The sequence below is a fragment of the Grammomys surdaster genome, unplaced genomic scaffold, assembly GCF_004785775.1.
Source record: "Grammomys surdaster isolate TR1022 unplaced genomic scaffold, NIH_TR_1.0 126278, whole genome shotgun sequence".
In the NCBI taxonomy this organism is placed as follows: Eukaryota; Metazoa; Chordata; class Mammalia; order Rodentia; family Muridae; genus Grammomys; species Grammomys surdaster.
Window position 1 is genome coordinate 7,751,947 of NW_021621078.1, and position 16,471 is coordinate 7,768,417.

The following is a 16,471-nucleotide window of genomic DNA, read 5'->3' on the forward strand; positions in this document are numbered from 1 at the left end:
TGATACAGTAGGAAGCAACATCATAGGCAACAAGGCAAGGCCTGGGTTATGCCAGAGCGTGTGGTCTCAAAGCCCTGGGTGGGTGGATTTGGCACTCCTCACACCTAGGGGCCTAGCTGGGCTCTGCAGTTCCAGCTGCACAGGCCCTGGGAGCTCCCCACACCCCTTTTCTGACCTCTAGTCGGCCCCACTCACCAGCCTCTGTGCAGTCCCGGAAGCAGGGAGGGACAGGCTGCAGAAGGAGGCCAGGCCTCACCTCCCCCATCTCCACAGATGAGTCTGAGGCCCAAGGGTCTATGTAGGAGCAGGGAAGTGGAGGTGTGGCTACAGCCCCAGATCTCACTTGGACTTTATAGGCATCCTGGGGCAAGGGGGCTTTTGTTCAACCCCATCTTCATATCCCCTTCCCCAAACATGTGTGGTTCCTGTTTTGCTGTATCTGTAAAAGGCGCTGGGAGCTGGGGACCTGCCTTACACCTCTCGGTTAACACCCTGGAGACTGATGGAGTTCAGAGCAGTGTAATTTACAGCCCATCTCTCCAATCTTAATTCACTGGATGCTCCTTTCTTCCTTATTGTATTAGTGTGACCCAGGTACCTGCCAACAATAATGGTCTCTCTAGCTAGGAGCCTCTCCCCTACTCCCAGGACAATTTATACCTTTTCCTTGGGATTTTCCCCCTTAAATTAAACAAAAAGAGGAAAAATAGAGAAGGTTAACACGGGTTTGAAGCACTGAGGCCCCGTGGTTCTGGGCATGGAGCCAATGGCCTGAGGGCACACACATGTGTGTGCTCTCCCAGAAGGGCCTTCACCGGCCCTGTTTTACAGCTACCTCGGCACAGACTCCAGGGTTCACGCATATGGCCAGACAGATGTGTCTGGCTTACGTTCAAGGCTGGAAAATGAAGAATTATGGAAGTGAAGGGCCCCGGGCATTAAAGAGAAGGGGGAGGTAAAAGGGGGAATTTTTCCTCTGCTGAGAAATCCTCCTGTGGCTATGGGGCTGGAGGAAGGAGGTTGACAGGAGGCAGGGCCGCCAACAGCAGTGCATGTGGGGCCTGTTCTTAAAGGGGCCACAGCATCCTCCTCTGAACAAATCTGTGGGACACAGATAGTCAGCGGCCCTGCAGTTATGTCTTATATTAGGCCTCCAGTTGTCAGGACTGCTTACTGCTTGCATGGCCAACCTGGACAGTGTACTGTGGCAGAAGATGGAGCTGCTATGGCATGTGTTCTCACAGCGTCCTTCTCCCATCTCAGGAGGGTCTATGTAGCCCAACCTACATACTTCACCTCATTGTACTGTCCAGCTCTGGCCTTGAACTTACAACCTTCCTGCCTAAGCCTCTTGAGCTTCAATATATATGGTATTACCCAGGCTTGTTTGTACCTAGTCAAAAACAATTTCCTTCTTTCCTTCCTTCCTTCCTTCCTTCCTTCCTTCCTTCCTTCCTTCCTATCTATCATGTGTGGTGGAGGGAGTAGGTGCATGTGTTATAGCATGTATCAGAGGACAACTTTCAGGAGTCAGTTCTCTCCTTCTAACATATGAGTCCTGGAAATTGAACTCGGATTATCACACTTGGTGGGTGATAAGTGCCTTTACCTGCTAAGCCATCTTGCTAGCCCTGTACTTGATCTTTTTTGCTTTTTGAGACAAGATCTCACTATGTAGCTCTAGTTGTTTTGGGATTTGCTATGTAGACTAAGCTGGTCTCAAACTTACAGAGATATCTGCCTGCCTCTGTCTCCTGTATGCTGGTATTAAAGACATCTGTCACCACATCCAGTGATCTTGTAAAAGACCTCATTCACATGCCAAATCACTTGTTCAATAATAGCTTCTCACAGGGCAGTTGGTGGCACACACCTTTAAGTCAAGTTCTCTGGAGTCAGAGGCAGGCGGATTTCTGAGATAGGCCAGCCTGGTCTAATGAGTGAGTTCCAGGACAGCCAGGGCTACACTGAGAAACCCTGTCTCGAAATCAAAAAACAAGCAAGCAAGCAAAAGAATAAACAAACAAAAGAATATCTTCTATACTATATGGTTTGCTCTGAAATGTCATCTCATTTGCCCTTCGACCCCCAGGTTTGTACATCCCAGCCATTAGGAGAGTCAGTGCTCAGAACCACTTGCTAAACTGAGCTGAGAACATTGTCCCTGATTCCTAGGAATTCATAGTACTGTGGGGGGAAAGGCCCACAAATAACTGTAATATGAGACATGATAGCAGTCCTACAAATGAGGTATAAATCAACTGTACAGGAACCCTAGAGCACAGAGACAATAGCCTCCTGGGAGAAATCAGGGAAGGCTTCACTGGGGAGATGGAGTTTCATTGGGGAATGCAGGGAAAATAGAATTTCAACAGGTAACAGGAAACGTGGAACAGAAAAAGAGCCCTTTGGATTGAGAGACAGACTCAACAAAGATCTAAAAGTAGGGAAGGGCAGAGTAGAAGGCAGTGAGTAGAGAGGAAGGTTATGTCACGGTCTGGGCAGGAGTCTTAATGGCTGGAGAGACACTTGATACACTCATCCTAAGGATGTACAGCAGCTATGAGGCAGGTGCTGTGCTGAGTTTACTTTACAGATTTAGAAACATGTTCATAGAAGTTGACCACGTTGCCCAGTGTCCAACTGTTAGGTACTAATGTCTCACAGGGAGGAGACATTTGTGAATGGGACACAAAGGAGGAAAAGCATACTTGGAGTAGATCAGAAGCCTAAGGCTAAGCTTAAGCCTAAGCCTAAGCCTTATTAGAAGAAATTAAGCTTTATCTCACTAGCCAAGCTAGGCAGTGATAGTTTCAGAGCAGAGGAATGGCTGGCTCTCCATGGGATTGTGGGGTCACACAAGCCTTATTAGAAGAAATTAAGCTTTATCTCACTAGCCAAGCTAGGCAGTGATAGTTTCAGAGTAGAGGAATGGCTGGCTCTCCATGGGATTGTGGGGTCACAGTGTGAGTGAACCTGGTGGCAGACTGAGTACTATGTAAGCCCAAGAGGGTCCATTCCCAGATTATAAAGTCAGTGGCACCCTCTGGAGCTATACAATGCAGGAGCCTCGTTGTTATGGTTCAACAAGTCCCTGAACTAGGGTAGAGTGCAATGATACCTAGAGGGAGAGGAGGAGTGAATGAACAAACAGGACATGAGAAGAAACTGGACAGCATGGTTTGTAAAAGGCCATGGTAGAATTTAAGATGATGTTCTACTTGCTACCATCAAAGAAGTCAACCAAAAATTTCTGTTAACTACCAATTCAGCTTGCTAGACTAAAAAACAATAGGAAGGATGGAGGAGTTAAAAAAAATGGTGAAGTAGTCTGGGAAAGTAGCTCTGAGTACCAGAGAAGACGACAGTGTACTTACTGTGTGAAAGGGAGGTTGGAGGAGACAGGCATAAGAACCCAAAGTTATAAAGAAGTTAACTATAATAATGGGGACTATGTTTTGTTTTTGTTTTTTAAGAGTGGGTTTTATGTAGCTCAGGCCAGCTTTGAACTTGTCTTGTAGCTGAGGATGGCTTTGAAATCTTTTTGTTTGTTTGTTTTTCAAGACAGGGTTTCGCTGTGTAGCCCTGGCTGTCCTGGAACTCATTCTGTAGACTAGGCTGGCCTCGAACTCAGAAATCCGCCTGCCTCTGCCTCCCAAGTGCTGGGATTAAAGGTGTGTGCCACCACTACCCTTCATGGCTTTGGAACCTTACCTCCACATCCCAAGTGCTGGAATTACAGGCTTCACACCACCATTCACAGCTGGACCAAGTTTGGTAAAAACAGGTCCTAGGTAATTCTGGCAGTATATAATACTATATTCATATATAATCATATATTATATATAATAGTATATATATATTCATATATAATCCCCCCCCCGCCCTCTGGCCCCCGGCAGTAGTTTCTTTAACAGCTGGACTCAGTGTCAAGACTGAGGAGGTAAGGACTTGAGATAGGACTTTTGTGAGGACTGATGGTGAGAAAGAAAAGGGCAGAAAGAGAAACATGAAGATGATGCTGTTCTTTGGGCCACAGAGAGGTTTATAGTCAGACTCACGACAGGTTTGTACAGGCAGCCACATTACAACAGGCAAGCATGAAGAGGTATTGCATGCTGGATCCTAGTAGCAGTAGGACATGGGTATGTCTAAAAGTATTGCTCTCCTGGGCAGGGGATGAGACTAATATTAGACAAAGGGAATACTTGTATGCTAAGAACTTTTGTGGCAGTGTCTCATGGGGACAGTAAAACAGAGATACTACCATCCCACTTTGTAGATGAAGAAATATGCTCTTTAAAGTTAAATAATTTGCTTAGTGCTATAAGGCTAGATAGATGTCTGAACATGAATTATATCAAATTTGCTTGCCAGGAGTGGTAACACCTGCCTTTGGAGGTCCTATGGATGTAGAGGCAAGTGGACTCTGTGAATTTAAGGCCATCCTGGTATACATAGTGAGTAACAGGCCAGCCAGGGCTACACAGACCTTGTCTCAAAATGGACAGAGGGAGGCATTGGGGGGCAAGTGGTATGAGAAAGGGATAGATGGGAAAGAGAGGGGTAGGAGGGAGATGAGGGGAACATCTGAAGAAAGACCTAAAGACACACACGCCTATAGAGAGATCTAAAGACACATGCCAGAGAGTGAGGCAAATGCTCCCCATGTGCAGAGTCTATAAAGGAAGCTTAAGTTGCTTGGAGAAACAAGAACTTAGTACAAAGATACAGATCTTGGACAGCCAAAGAGAAAAACTTGCTAGAAATGAAGGTTTGGGCTTCCAAGAGGGCTGACAGTGAGGTAACTGTGAATGTAGATTAGGTAGCATCTACCTGGGAAGATGTGGAGAGTACTCTGTCCAAAGTGGGTTCTCCCAATACCTGGGAACCCAGATAGGCAGCCTGAGGTTACGGCATTCTAATCCCACAAGGAGGAGTGTATCCCACGAAGATCTACATATGGTGAAAGATGAATCCCTTACATTGTATCAAAGACTGCATGTGTGGTGTTGACAGAGTTTCACAGGAAAAGTGCTGCCCTGCCGTAGAACTTACAACCTGAATGTAATAACAGGGTCCCCTACCACTCCTGCTCACACCATTCCATGCCCTGCACAGCCACATTCCTCAGTGGGAATCAGCTTCTCCAGTGAGGCTTTACCTGGATCTTTTCTTGGCGACGCTGCTGCTCGGCTATCTTCCTTGCTAGAGCCAGCTTCTTGGCTCGAAGTTCCCTGATGTCATCCTCACCCCCACTGCCTTCAGCCTCTGAATCTTCCTCAAAGTCTTCAATCACCACATCTTCTTCCTTGGGGTAAAGACATAGACAAGGAGAACGAAGAGCTCATGAGCCATGAGATTTAGCAGATTCACTCTCTGTCATTTAGCTCCCTACCCCATGGGGGGAGCATTCTTTGCCAAGGGTTCCCTGGAGTGTGTTGGTAGGAGTAGTGATTCTTCCCCCGAAACTGTACCTACATGCTAGAGCTTTTCTTACACACTCATACCTATGTTACTCATAATCAATATATTCACTTGCATGCTTGTGTTCACAGTCCTTGTTCTCCCTTGCACACATTCAACATAAACTTTGGACTTGGTTTCATTTTGAAATTACAAATGATTCAAAGAGTAAACAATAGAGAAAGTTGAACTGCTCAATTTAAATCTAATTCGTGCTAATAATTTGATAGGAATCAACTCTGCAACATCTGGGAGTTAAGCAAGGAAGTTCCCTTGCCCCAGACAGTATCAAGAGCAGATGCTGCAGCTCTATCGACCTTGCCCTGATTTCCTTTTAAGACGACAGCCTGGTAGTGCAGGGGCTTCTGGGCCCCATTAAAAAATTCACATAACATGGCCTTGCTCAGCTGCCCTCCAAGGGCTTAGGCAGAGTAAGTAGGAGGTGGCTGGCTAGCTTAAGGAGCCTTCTTGCCAGGCTGATGGAGCGAGCCTTCCCCAGGGATGGCACTTCCTCCCTTGCAGACTTGGTTCTCAGCAGCCCCTGCTCCCCGGGTGGTCCTAGCTCCACTCCTCACTCGCTCACTTTTGGCCTTGGTCAGGAGAGAACATACAGCTGCCCGAGGGGATGGGGCTACAAGAGGAACAGAGGGAGTGATTCAACAGGAGAAGGAAGATTCTTGTAATTCTAACAGAATGATGACTACATTGACAGCTACTAGCTACTCAGTGCTTTTTATGGGCTGTGTACCCAGCTATGTGTTTTTCATACGTTAACTCTTTTAATTCTCACAATGGCCTGCACAATAGCTATTACCATCTGCACTTTATAAATAAGAAGTTTAGAATAAAATAGCCTGTCAGAGAGTCAGAGAGGTGGCAGGAAGCAGAGCAGGGATTCAAATTCAAGTGAGTCTGACTCCCATGTCTGCTCTTACCAATCACAATACACAAACCTGCAGGGCTGGAGTTCTGAATTGAGAGAGCAAGCTCAGATACAGCCCTTGGTGGCTCAGCTTTGTCAGGCCTGGCCCTATTTAGATAGACTGGGATTCTCTTGGTGAGGAGTAGTTAACAAGTGTAGATAAGCTGATGAGGACATCTAAGGAAGGTGGGTGGTTTGGCAGTATCCCCAAGAACTACAAATTTGTCCTGTTACAAAGGAAGGTGTCCAATGACATCCCACCTCCCATGTCCACCACCACCCATACCTCTTCCAACTAGTCTTGGGAGATGGTAAGGATAAAATCTTGAAAATCTTTAACTGTCCTGAGAGGTCTGAGGGGGTTTAGGGTGCTGTCCACAAGCACCACTTACTTATCAACACCTGGCTATGAAGAGGAGGCTATGAAGAGGAAGACTATTTCACATTTATTTCCTTGCTCACAGGGTTAACCTGGACAAGAACAAGTGCAACAAGATGCCTGTTGGCTCACGGAGGAAGAGTGTTCTTGCTTACTCTAACCAGGGATGAACAGTTAATTTAGCACTGGTTTGGAGTGAACAGGACTGAGGTCAAAGGAGGGTCAGAGAAGCTTGTCTGAGGTTTGCTCAGCTCTCATAACAAACAAGGAAGTGCAGGGTTATGAAATTACACAGAACAGGGTAAGTAGGATTTCCCAGGGACCACTAACATAAAGGAACCCAGGAGACTCGTGGGAAAAGGAAGAAGTGGGCAGCCTGGTGTAGGTCACGAACCTTTCTCTGGTCAGTAAGCCTCAGAAGGAGAGTCGTGTAGTACAAGTAGATCAGGCAGCAGAGGTACCTGATCCAGTACCTGTGGGCACTCCTTCTAGGGTTGGAGGAGAACCTCTTTGCCTAGCGAGGCTTGTGCTGCCAGTCTTAGATGTTCAGAGGCATCTCTTATAGTCATGCTGGAGAGCTGCCTTTGCTTATTCTCCACTGCCTAGTTTTTTTAGCCTTTTAGTATGGGAGAGATAAAGGAGAGAAGTATGGACATCATGGGCCTGTGTTTCCCACACTGTGTCTAGAGCTGCAGGGCCACTGTTCTGCTTGCTAAAGTTGGACACCCCAATGGCTCTGGTAACTCCACTCTCTCCTCCCATGCTGACAGCTCATTCTTTCCCTTTATTCTCTGCCCAGGTTTCATCTAGAGAGTCTGGAATCGTGGGCTTAGCTATAGCCCTGGAACCACCTCTGTTCTGGAAGCTAAACCCTGTGTCATCAGGCATGGGGTGGAGTTCTCCAGCTATCCTAATGAAGTCAGGCCAAGACTGCTTCTCTGAAGACTCTGTTCCAAAGGTGGCCACTCTATCACTGCCTGAGATCCTAAACGACAGCTTCCAGCTGACATCTGGCTTCCTTGGCCTGTTGCTGATTTCAACCCTGTACCCCGCCCTGCTCCACCGGGCGCTTGAGACTGCTGCGGGCCAAATGACTGTGTTGGCCTATGGGTGACCTGGCCTCTGGCTAGAATTGCTTCCGTCCCTTCCCTCCATCCTATGTTTCTTTTTACCTAAGACCCTCGTCTTTAATATTATGGGGTAAAGAGAAGAAAAGAGCCAACCTTCAGGCAAAAGTGAGATGTGTATACTCCCACAGAGTTCCCCACACCCAGATAAACAGCAAGGAGGCTGCCAGTGATGCTAAATGTACACACGCTCCATCTCTACCACAGTCACACAGACTCCCAGTCCACAGACCTCAGGAGTGTGTGTAGATAGCAATGTTCATTTCCACTGACAAACTGGGTACATACACACAACCATCAGAGATCATCCCAGAAAGACATAGATGCACACAAGGGGAAATGCCAAGGAGGGCTGCAGGGGTATAAGGGTGGGTACATAGGCAAACATGTGCCCACACGCATGTGCGTGGACACACACACACACACTCGAAATGGAGGGAGAGAAGGAGGGGGAGAGGGAGAGAGAGAGAGAGAGACAGAAACAGAGACAGAGACAGAGAGAGACTGGAGTGAAGCAAGGGCTACAGGAACAATCAAGGGCAAACAAACAAGAGGAGAATTCCTTAATCACATCAGGATGTGCAGGAGGGAGGGAGGGAGTAAGAGACAGAGCAGGCTGGGGGAGGGGTGATTTTCCATACGGGGCCAGCAATGTCAGCTCTTCCTGTACGTGAGCGAGCCGGAGGCTGGAGTTTAGGCCTGTGCTGTGCTGAGCCTCGCACATCTATAAACTTGATCCTCAGCCTGAACCCTAACACCCATCTCTCGACTCTCTTTCCTAGGCCTCCAGAGCTGAACATTATTAAACTCTTTCCTCCAATGCAACATTAAAAAGAAGCATCTGGAACTCGTAGATGGAGGCATTGGGGTGGACTGGCAGTAAGGGGCACCAGCAGAGTGCACTCTTGAGAGGCTGGCTGTCACCTCAATAGACAGTGAACTGAGAGGTCATAGATAACCTCAAGGAGAAGACTCAGCCTGGGCATCAGGGCCCGGGGGAAGGGAGCCTTCCCTCTGCCATAGCAGGCTCTTCCCGCATAGTACCTCATCTTCCAGTTGTTTTCCCTCTTGGCTTCCCATTTCCTTTCCCATGGTGTCTGGGACGGGTGCCACTGACACATATTTTCCACCCTTGAATGCCAGCAGAGGCTCTTCTTGTCCACAAAGGGCTTCCAGAAAATACTTCAGCACTGTGACCCTTTTGCAGTCAGCTGCAATAACCTACAGGGCGAGAGGGAGAGAAGAAAAACAGCATTTTCTGAGAGGGAGGATGAAGATGAGAGACACTGTTAGCTGCAGGGGACATGAGAATTGTGTCAAAGTTACTGGGGAGGGAGGTAGTATGAGCAACAAGAGCGTGGACGGAGGAAAGCAAGGACCAAGGTCTTCTGGAGGAAGGAAGTCACCAGGGCCTTGCTTTAGGTCATCCCTGGGGCAGCAGACAACCTCAGGACCAATGGCAGGTGCCCTCAGGGCTTGTGCTTTTCTTTTATTAAAGTCCTATTATTAAAAACAAAAACCAGAAAATAATTTCTTCTAAGTTTGGAATAAAAGTAACAGTACGAGTAATGTATTGCAGCAGGCTGGCTGCCATAAAACACTGCTTTCTACCCCTGGCACCCCTGGCACCTCGTACCTAGACTCCCTCCAGGGCAGTCTGCAGACTGAAAGATAAGCTTTCTTGACTGCTTCATTTTAGCCAAGTCATTCTGAACTTATCTGGATGGTTTCTGCCTCACCTGAGAACTGGGCAGAAAATTATCAGGCCGAGAGGATGGGGCAGAGCAGGCGAGTTCACCAAAGCTCTGTCCTCCATGGTTCACACTAGTTGCTCCCATGTTGCTATACAGGCACGTATACAGTGCTGATTTAGCTGTTATGTGAAGTATTATCCTGATCAGCTGTCAAGTTTGTCAGGGTCTCAAATGATGTGTCTGGCCACCTAGACTGGAATCCTCTCTACAAGACCACATATGCATGCCTTCCTTCACTACTATCTGTGTCTGTGTCCTTTGCATTGTCATCTTCCTTGCTATCTGGTACCCTTCTCTTATTTGTTGGCTTCTAGGGCCCTAGCATGCCTACTGACTGGATGATCACCAAAGAGGAGGTCCCTGCTTGATGTGCATCTAAGAAGCAGAGGGCATTTCTATACCATATTGTCCAGATATGACGCAGGGCAGCCTTTTCACCATCAGTGATTCTAGGACATGCAAAATGACCAAGACCCATTTTAAAATTTTATTTTATGTGCATGGGTCTCTTGCCTGCATGTATGTTTGTGCACCATAAAGGAATGCAGAACATGTTATTAGATCCCCAGAACTGGAGTTACAGATGGTTGTGAGCCACACTATGGGTGCTGGGAATGGAACCCAGGTCCCCTGGAAGAGCAGTCAGTGCTCTTACCTGATAAGTCCTATCTCTAGCCCTACCCCACCACCTCCAGAGCCAATTTTCAGCCTGATTTCTGACTGTGAAGGACAGGTGAAAGACTGATGTGGATGCTGGACTGTCGGGGCTCATCAATCTATTGTTGCACAGCTAACTCCTCCATGCAGAAGGCAAGCCCTCTAGTGCCAAAGATCACATCTTGTATTTCCCTAGCAAGGTGCTGTAAGAATAAAGTGGCACGCAACATGAAAAAGACTGGTAGGTGGAGAGAAACTCACTAGGACCACAGGAACAGGTGATAAAAGATGATCCATGTCTTCTAAGACAAGGTGGAATGAGTCACCACTCTGCCAGGTGGCTGGCCAGGGAGAGCACATGCACACCAGTCATCTGTGCCACAATTCCATTCTCTGCCATCTTTTCCCCTGCCCAGATGGTACTTACCTATGACTATTGCCACCAGAAGGTAAAGTATTAGGCTAAGTATCTGACCACTTCCATCTAAGAGGCTTCCCTGAAGAGGTTTAGAGCCTCTTGAGCTTAAGGGGGCTGATCTTGGATACCTCCCTGAAGGGGTAAGGATGGTCCTGCCTTGGGTCAGGGCAGGTAGCCTTGGTTCCCATCCTGTGTATTCGAGCATGTGATGAGGAAGGCTAGAAATACAGAAGCAGGGGCTAAAAGGCATTAAAGAACAGAGCTGAAATGAGTAATAGCCTGGCAGACAGCACGCACAGTGGCCTCCCTGCATCCCCAGTCTCTCACTTGCAGAGGAAACTTCTGCATTTCCACAAGACTGCCAGTTTCCTCTCTGTGGTCTAATTTTAACCACCTTGTCGTTACAGTGTGTGTCAGCCACCTGACCCCACTATGACCTCTGACCTTATGCCCCAGCTACTGCTCGAACTATAGAGAATTATGTAATGGATCCAGGACTTTCCTTTTTGGCATGAGACTGCTGCCACTGAATGGGTTGGGGGAGGAGGAAAAGGAATGAGGAGAGGAGAGGAGTTTGCAATCATCCTTCGCTCACCTGGATGGTGAAAGGGCTACAGGAGCCTCAGTTCAATCTGTAGCAGAAACCTGCCCAGAAGACAGTGTCTCATGGTTATAAGCTTGGGCAAGTGGGAAGAAACACTATTGTCATTAAGGCAGGCCCTGGGTGAGTACATGGCTCAGGAAGCAGTGTGATTCCTGGCCAAGAGGGAGAAAGGCCACATGTGTGGACGTGGGACTCCTGGAGGTGGGGATTTCCAGGGCACAGCAGGAGCCTGGGGTGCAGACATCCTGAGCCGGCCTGCAGCACATCCTTAGAGGCTCAGTGGGAACTATCATGAAGAAAGACAAGTGAAAAGGAACCCCCACCCTGCTCCAGTTTTCATTTCCACACCTTCCATACCATTTAGAATGAACCTAGTTTCCCTGAGAGTTTTGTCTGCTATGGTCATTCATCCTTGCCTTAAAGGAGGAATGACACTTACTGTGATTGGTAAAAGAGTTCTGCTTCACCTGGGTATTTAAGAGGTCCAAAAAAAGATTCGGTCTACACAGAGACAATTCACCCAGGTTTTGGAAGAATGTCTTTTCTTCATTGTACTTCAAGCAGCAGGGAACTTCAACAACTATGGTTGGATGCAGTATTCTTAGGTTTCTAAAATACAGTGTGTCAGTGAGAAATGAATTCAAGTATTTAGTAAACTGAGACTATGACAGGCATAATGTCTAGGACTTGTCCAAAGACACATGGAAGCCTGTTTCAGCCTGTTGGGCTGGTTGTGAGAATATTCTGCCATGACGTGAAAGGAATAAGAGTGTGGAGAGAAAAACACAGCTCCCTTGACTCTGGAGTCTACAGGAGGCTCTTGGGAATACTCTCCCATACAAAGGAGTTCTAGTAGTTGAGTCAGAGAGGAATAAAACATCAGTTTAATATGGTAAGAGATATATCAAGATGGAGAAAGACAGGCTACAGATACGGCTCAGCAGTTAAGAGCACTGACTGCTCTTCCAGAGGTCCTGAGTTCAATTCCTAGCAACCACATGGTGGCTCACAACCATCTGTAATGGGATCTGATGCTCTCTTCTGGTGTGTCTGAAGAGAGCTACATTGTATTCATCATGTATATATGAGTATATATAGTTTCTGGGGTTAAAGGGTAAAGGGGTTATAGGTTCTCCGGAAAGGAGAGAGTACCTATAAAATCTATGATGTAATCTCCACAGTAACCCCCTCACAACCATATTTTTCCATTCTGTATCAATTTCTAAGACAGTGGATGTAAATGGTATACCCACTGCCTTTAGGGCAAACTCTCCTTGTTTCTGAGTAGAAGGCTGGGCATGACCCAGTCCCTTTGGGTTGTTACAACAGGGCTGAACTGGGGCTGAGAATGGGTGAAGGGCTGCTAGACTTGAAGGACTAGAAGGACACTAGAGTGTCCTGGGAACCTTCTCAGTATGCCTTTGCAGCCACAGTCCTTGCCCTGGAGGATACAGTGTAGCTGCCTACCAAGAACTCCAGAGTTAATGAACAAAATGTCTCACATGAATCATTCCCTCTTTCAATAAAAAAGTGGGATTTGATCAGGGAAGAGCTGAAAGAAAAGCACACTAAGAAAGCCCCATTCTGTCTCCTCCCCATCAGCAGCAGGAACCAAAACCCTAAGCTTCAGGGCTTGAGCTATCTATCAGCTCCTCAGATCCACACACAGAACCAAGTAGAAAGGAAAACTGAAAGCTCAGTGTGGAGAGGTGATCTGTGCCTGTTCTGTTCTGTTCCAGCTGGGTTCCTTAAGGAGAGAGAGGTGAGCAGGTAATGAGGTAGGGACAGGGGCTAAGAGGCAGGTTCTGAAAAAAGCAGGAGAAACCTTTAGACCAACATAGGAGGTTGGTCTACTGTCTGGCTTATTTTAGGTAAGGAGGTAGACAATCAAGAATGGTGAAAACTGAGCAGAGGCCAACACAGGAACAGAAAAGATGATGCTACTTTATAGAAGGTGGGGACAGCAAGAGAGAAAGGGAACCAAGCACCAGGCATCACATACTGATGTAAGCTGAGTTCCAAGATGCAACATATCACAGCAGCCCTGGGGGAGAGAGAGAACCTGGATCAGCCAGGAAACAGGAGGAAGGGTTGGAATGCTGACAGGCCTCTAGAGCAAACTCCCGAAGAAGAGGTTTAGTGCTCAGGATAGCTAGTTACTTTGCAACATTTCTTTCACTAAACTTTTGGTTTAGGGGAATCAGAATTTGCACCACAAGCTAGTTCACCCCCCACCCCCACACTGTCGGTCTTAAAAGTCCAGCTTGCTACTGCTCCTCTGGTTAAAAAGAGAAAAAGTAATCACATGGGTTTCCCCTACAAACTCAAGTTTACAGGTTGTTTTTCTTGTTTCTCTAAATGGAGCCAATTATTCTCACATTTGTTGAAACCTTCAATCAAGCTTTATAGCTTGTTAATTTTACAAAATGTCCTTAGAGTAAATAAGATGCAGACAGGAAAAGTGAAGTCTTGCTGAGATTATTAAGAAACCTTAAAATAGACTCCAAACCTACCACCAAGGCTGGTAAAATATAGGCTGCTTGGCTGGCTTCTGAGGTCAATTTGCAATGGGTTAATTATCATCTTTAATGAGCCAAGCCTACAGGATTGGCTACAAGAAAATGAACTCACACTAATGTGTTTTCACAAAGCAGGGACTGTAGCGATGTGGAACTCACCCTCACTAGAGACAAAGGGTGGAAAGCACACTTCTGTAGCAGCCAAGGGTGGGTCAGCTTGAGAAGGGGTCTGCCAATGAAAATTCAGACTCAAGAAATGAAGAATCCCACACAGGGAATCCTCTGGAGCTGGGAGGACAGAGGAAATGGTCTATTCACATTCCTAGGGGGAGGGGCTTCCTGGCAGAAAGCAGACTCTTAGAGGCAGGAGGGAAACTGGCCACAGGATACACAATCACTCTGAAGACAGAGTTTAGGACCAGGAGATACACACTCATAGCCTGAGTCAGAACAAACAGGTATAAAATGGAGAGAGGGTCAGGGGTCAGTGAAGTGAGAGAAGCTGCACTTGAGTTGAGTGACCAAGATGAGATGGAGAAAAAGCATGAGACCTGTAGCAGATAACATCTCTGATGACTCGGGCATACAGTGTCTGAGGGATCAACTCAAACAGCCTCCCTTTCCTGATCCCTGCCCCAGCAACAACACCGTCTTTATGCAATATGCCAACCACAGGCCACTTTTTGGTTGCTTCTGATTCCAACAGCTAGATCTGGTTCTCCCTAGATCCTTCAGTTGACCTGTGTAGGCTAAAGGAGGGGTCAATATGTTACAAGACAAAGTGCTAACAGCACTGGTCAACCCACAGGATTCCATGGCCTGGCTCCCATCTCTGTTTCTTTAGAGACAGCAACAGAACTGTCAGCAATCTGCAGGCACAGATGCCTATTCTCCACATCCATACTTAGCACATGTGCACACACATGTACAACAGCAGGTCTCCTAAAGGCTGACAGGTGAGAAGTGGAAAACAGTTAGGTAGGAGTACTTCATAGCAATAAGGTTACTGATGATTCTAAAAGATGTGGGAACCTGATCACTGGAAAAGAGGTTCTAACGGTTACTTCTTAGCTGTGCCTCCAAGGACAAGCTAATTTCTCAAAGTCTCTGTTTGCTCAAGTTGTTTCTGAGGTGTAGAAGGTATAATGCAGGACAAACATTTCAAGGTGCCTGGCCCAGACTTGCTTAATAAACAAGTGCTTGTTATTGTTTTTCTTCCTCTCTGCTTCATTCTTCTCAGAGGGGGCCAACACCACTGAGAGGTTTAGAAGCCAGACTCAGGCAAGGCAGAGACCAGGCTGGAGAGGAGGTCAGAATGCTCACTTGGCTACTGATACTGCTGCAGTGCTAGATGCAGGCTGCTGAGCAGATCATGTGGTGGAGAAGGCATGGCCTCTCTTTAGCAGTCCCTTTTCTCTTCCTATTCACCAAAGACCTGGAGCTAACCACGAGAATACATGCATTCTACAAGACTCTAGGGAAGACCTAAGGACCTTTGCAAGCATGCCACTGGTAATATGAACTATCAGAAATAAAATCCTGCCTTAAGTCAAAATCCTGGCTCCTTCAAAGTGGTAGATTTGCTTTAACTAAGGCTCAGTAAGATCCTTGCCCCAGGTATCCTGATATAAAAATAATGAGAAAAAAACCCTTTATGAAATTTTCAACCCACCTGAATTTCCTGATCTTTTCAGCTAGGAGCCTGATCTTCCCAGGGCAGAATATGGCTTGCTCTTCGTGAACTGTTTCCCCAGGGAAAGAAACTATTCTCTCCTCTCAGAGCTCTGAGCTCTGCTGTTGCAGGCAAGGTGTACTCTGATCAGCTAGGGCACTGTAGACGGCAGGCTATAGGCAGCAGTAGCTTGGGCTACAGTCCAATCCTGTTTCCCCTGAAGAGCACTCCAGAGTAACCACCCACATTGGCAGGGGTTGGGGCGGAAACTGGCACTGCCAACACAAGCCTTTCAGGTCTGGCTGGCTTCAGCTGGTCTGAAGCCTGGAACACAGGCGCTGGGCCCTCACTTACTGAACCAGCAGGGGAGGCTGCAAGCTCAGACCCTGGGGATGGAAGTCCTCATCTGTCTTAATCTGTTTCCACACTGACTGTGAGTTCTGGGCTAGAATCACAGCATCTCAGGAACTAGTGGTTCTCAACCTGTGAATTGTGGCCCCTTTGGGGGTGGTGGTGTCAAAATACCCTTTCACAGGGGTGGCCTAAGACCATCTACATATCAGATATTTACATTATGATTCATAACAGTAGCAAAATTACAGCTATGAAGTAACAACACAAATAATTTTATGGTTGGGGGTCACTATAACATGAGGAACTGTATTAAGGGGGTCACAGAATTAGGAAGGTGGAGAGCCACTGATATAGTTGCTCTGAGCCACATTCTTATTTTCTTTCCAGATAGTCATGCACAGGAGCCTGCCCTTTAGGTTTGTGTTCAGGCTTTTTAACCAAAACTGTCACTAGTTTTATTTATTCTGTGTAGGGAGAGAGTGTCCTTTTTGAGTCCTTTGCAGCATTTGACAACACAAACAACATTTAGTCATCAAATATTTACTAAGTACCTACTGTATGTACAAGTATCATAGTCCAGTGGGGCTAAGAGTCACATT

The 16,471-nt window shown here is 46.9% G+C and overlaps 1 protein-coding gene across 4 annotated transcripts in view; it reads right to left on the bottom strand.

Moving 5' to 3' along the window:
- Smg6 (SMG6 nonsense mediated mRNA decay factor) overlaps positions 1 to 16,471 on the bottom strand; it is a 229,827-nt gene that overhangs the window by 15,393 nt on the left and 197,963 nt on the right. For all 4 annotated transcript variants that reach the window (XM_028759168.1, XM_028759169.1, XM_028759170.1 and 1 more), the window contains 2 exons: positions 8,939 to 9,115; positions 5,165 to 5,311 (listed from right to left, as the gene is read on the bottom strand). In XM_028759168.1, the coding sequence (XP_028615001.1) occupies positions 5,165 to 5,311; positions 8,939 to 9,115 (324 nt within the window). The remainder of the gene's footprint in view (positions 1 to 5,164; positions 5,312 to 8,938; positions 9,116 to 16,471) is intronic.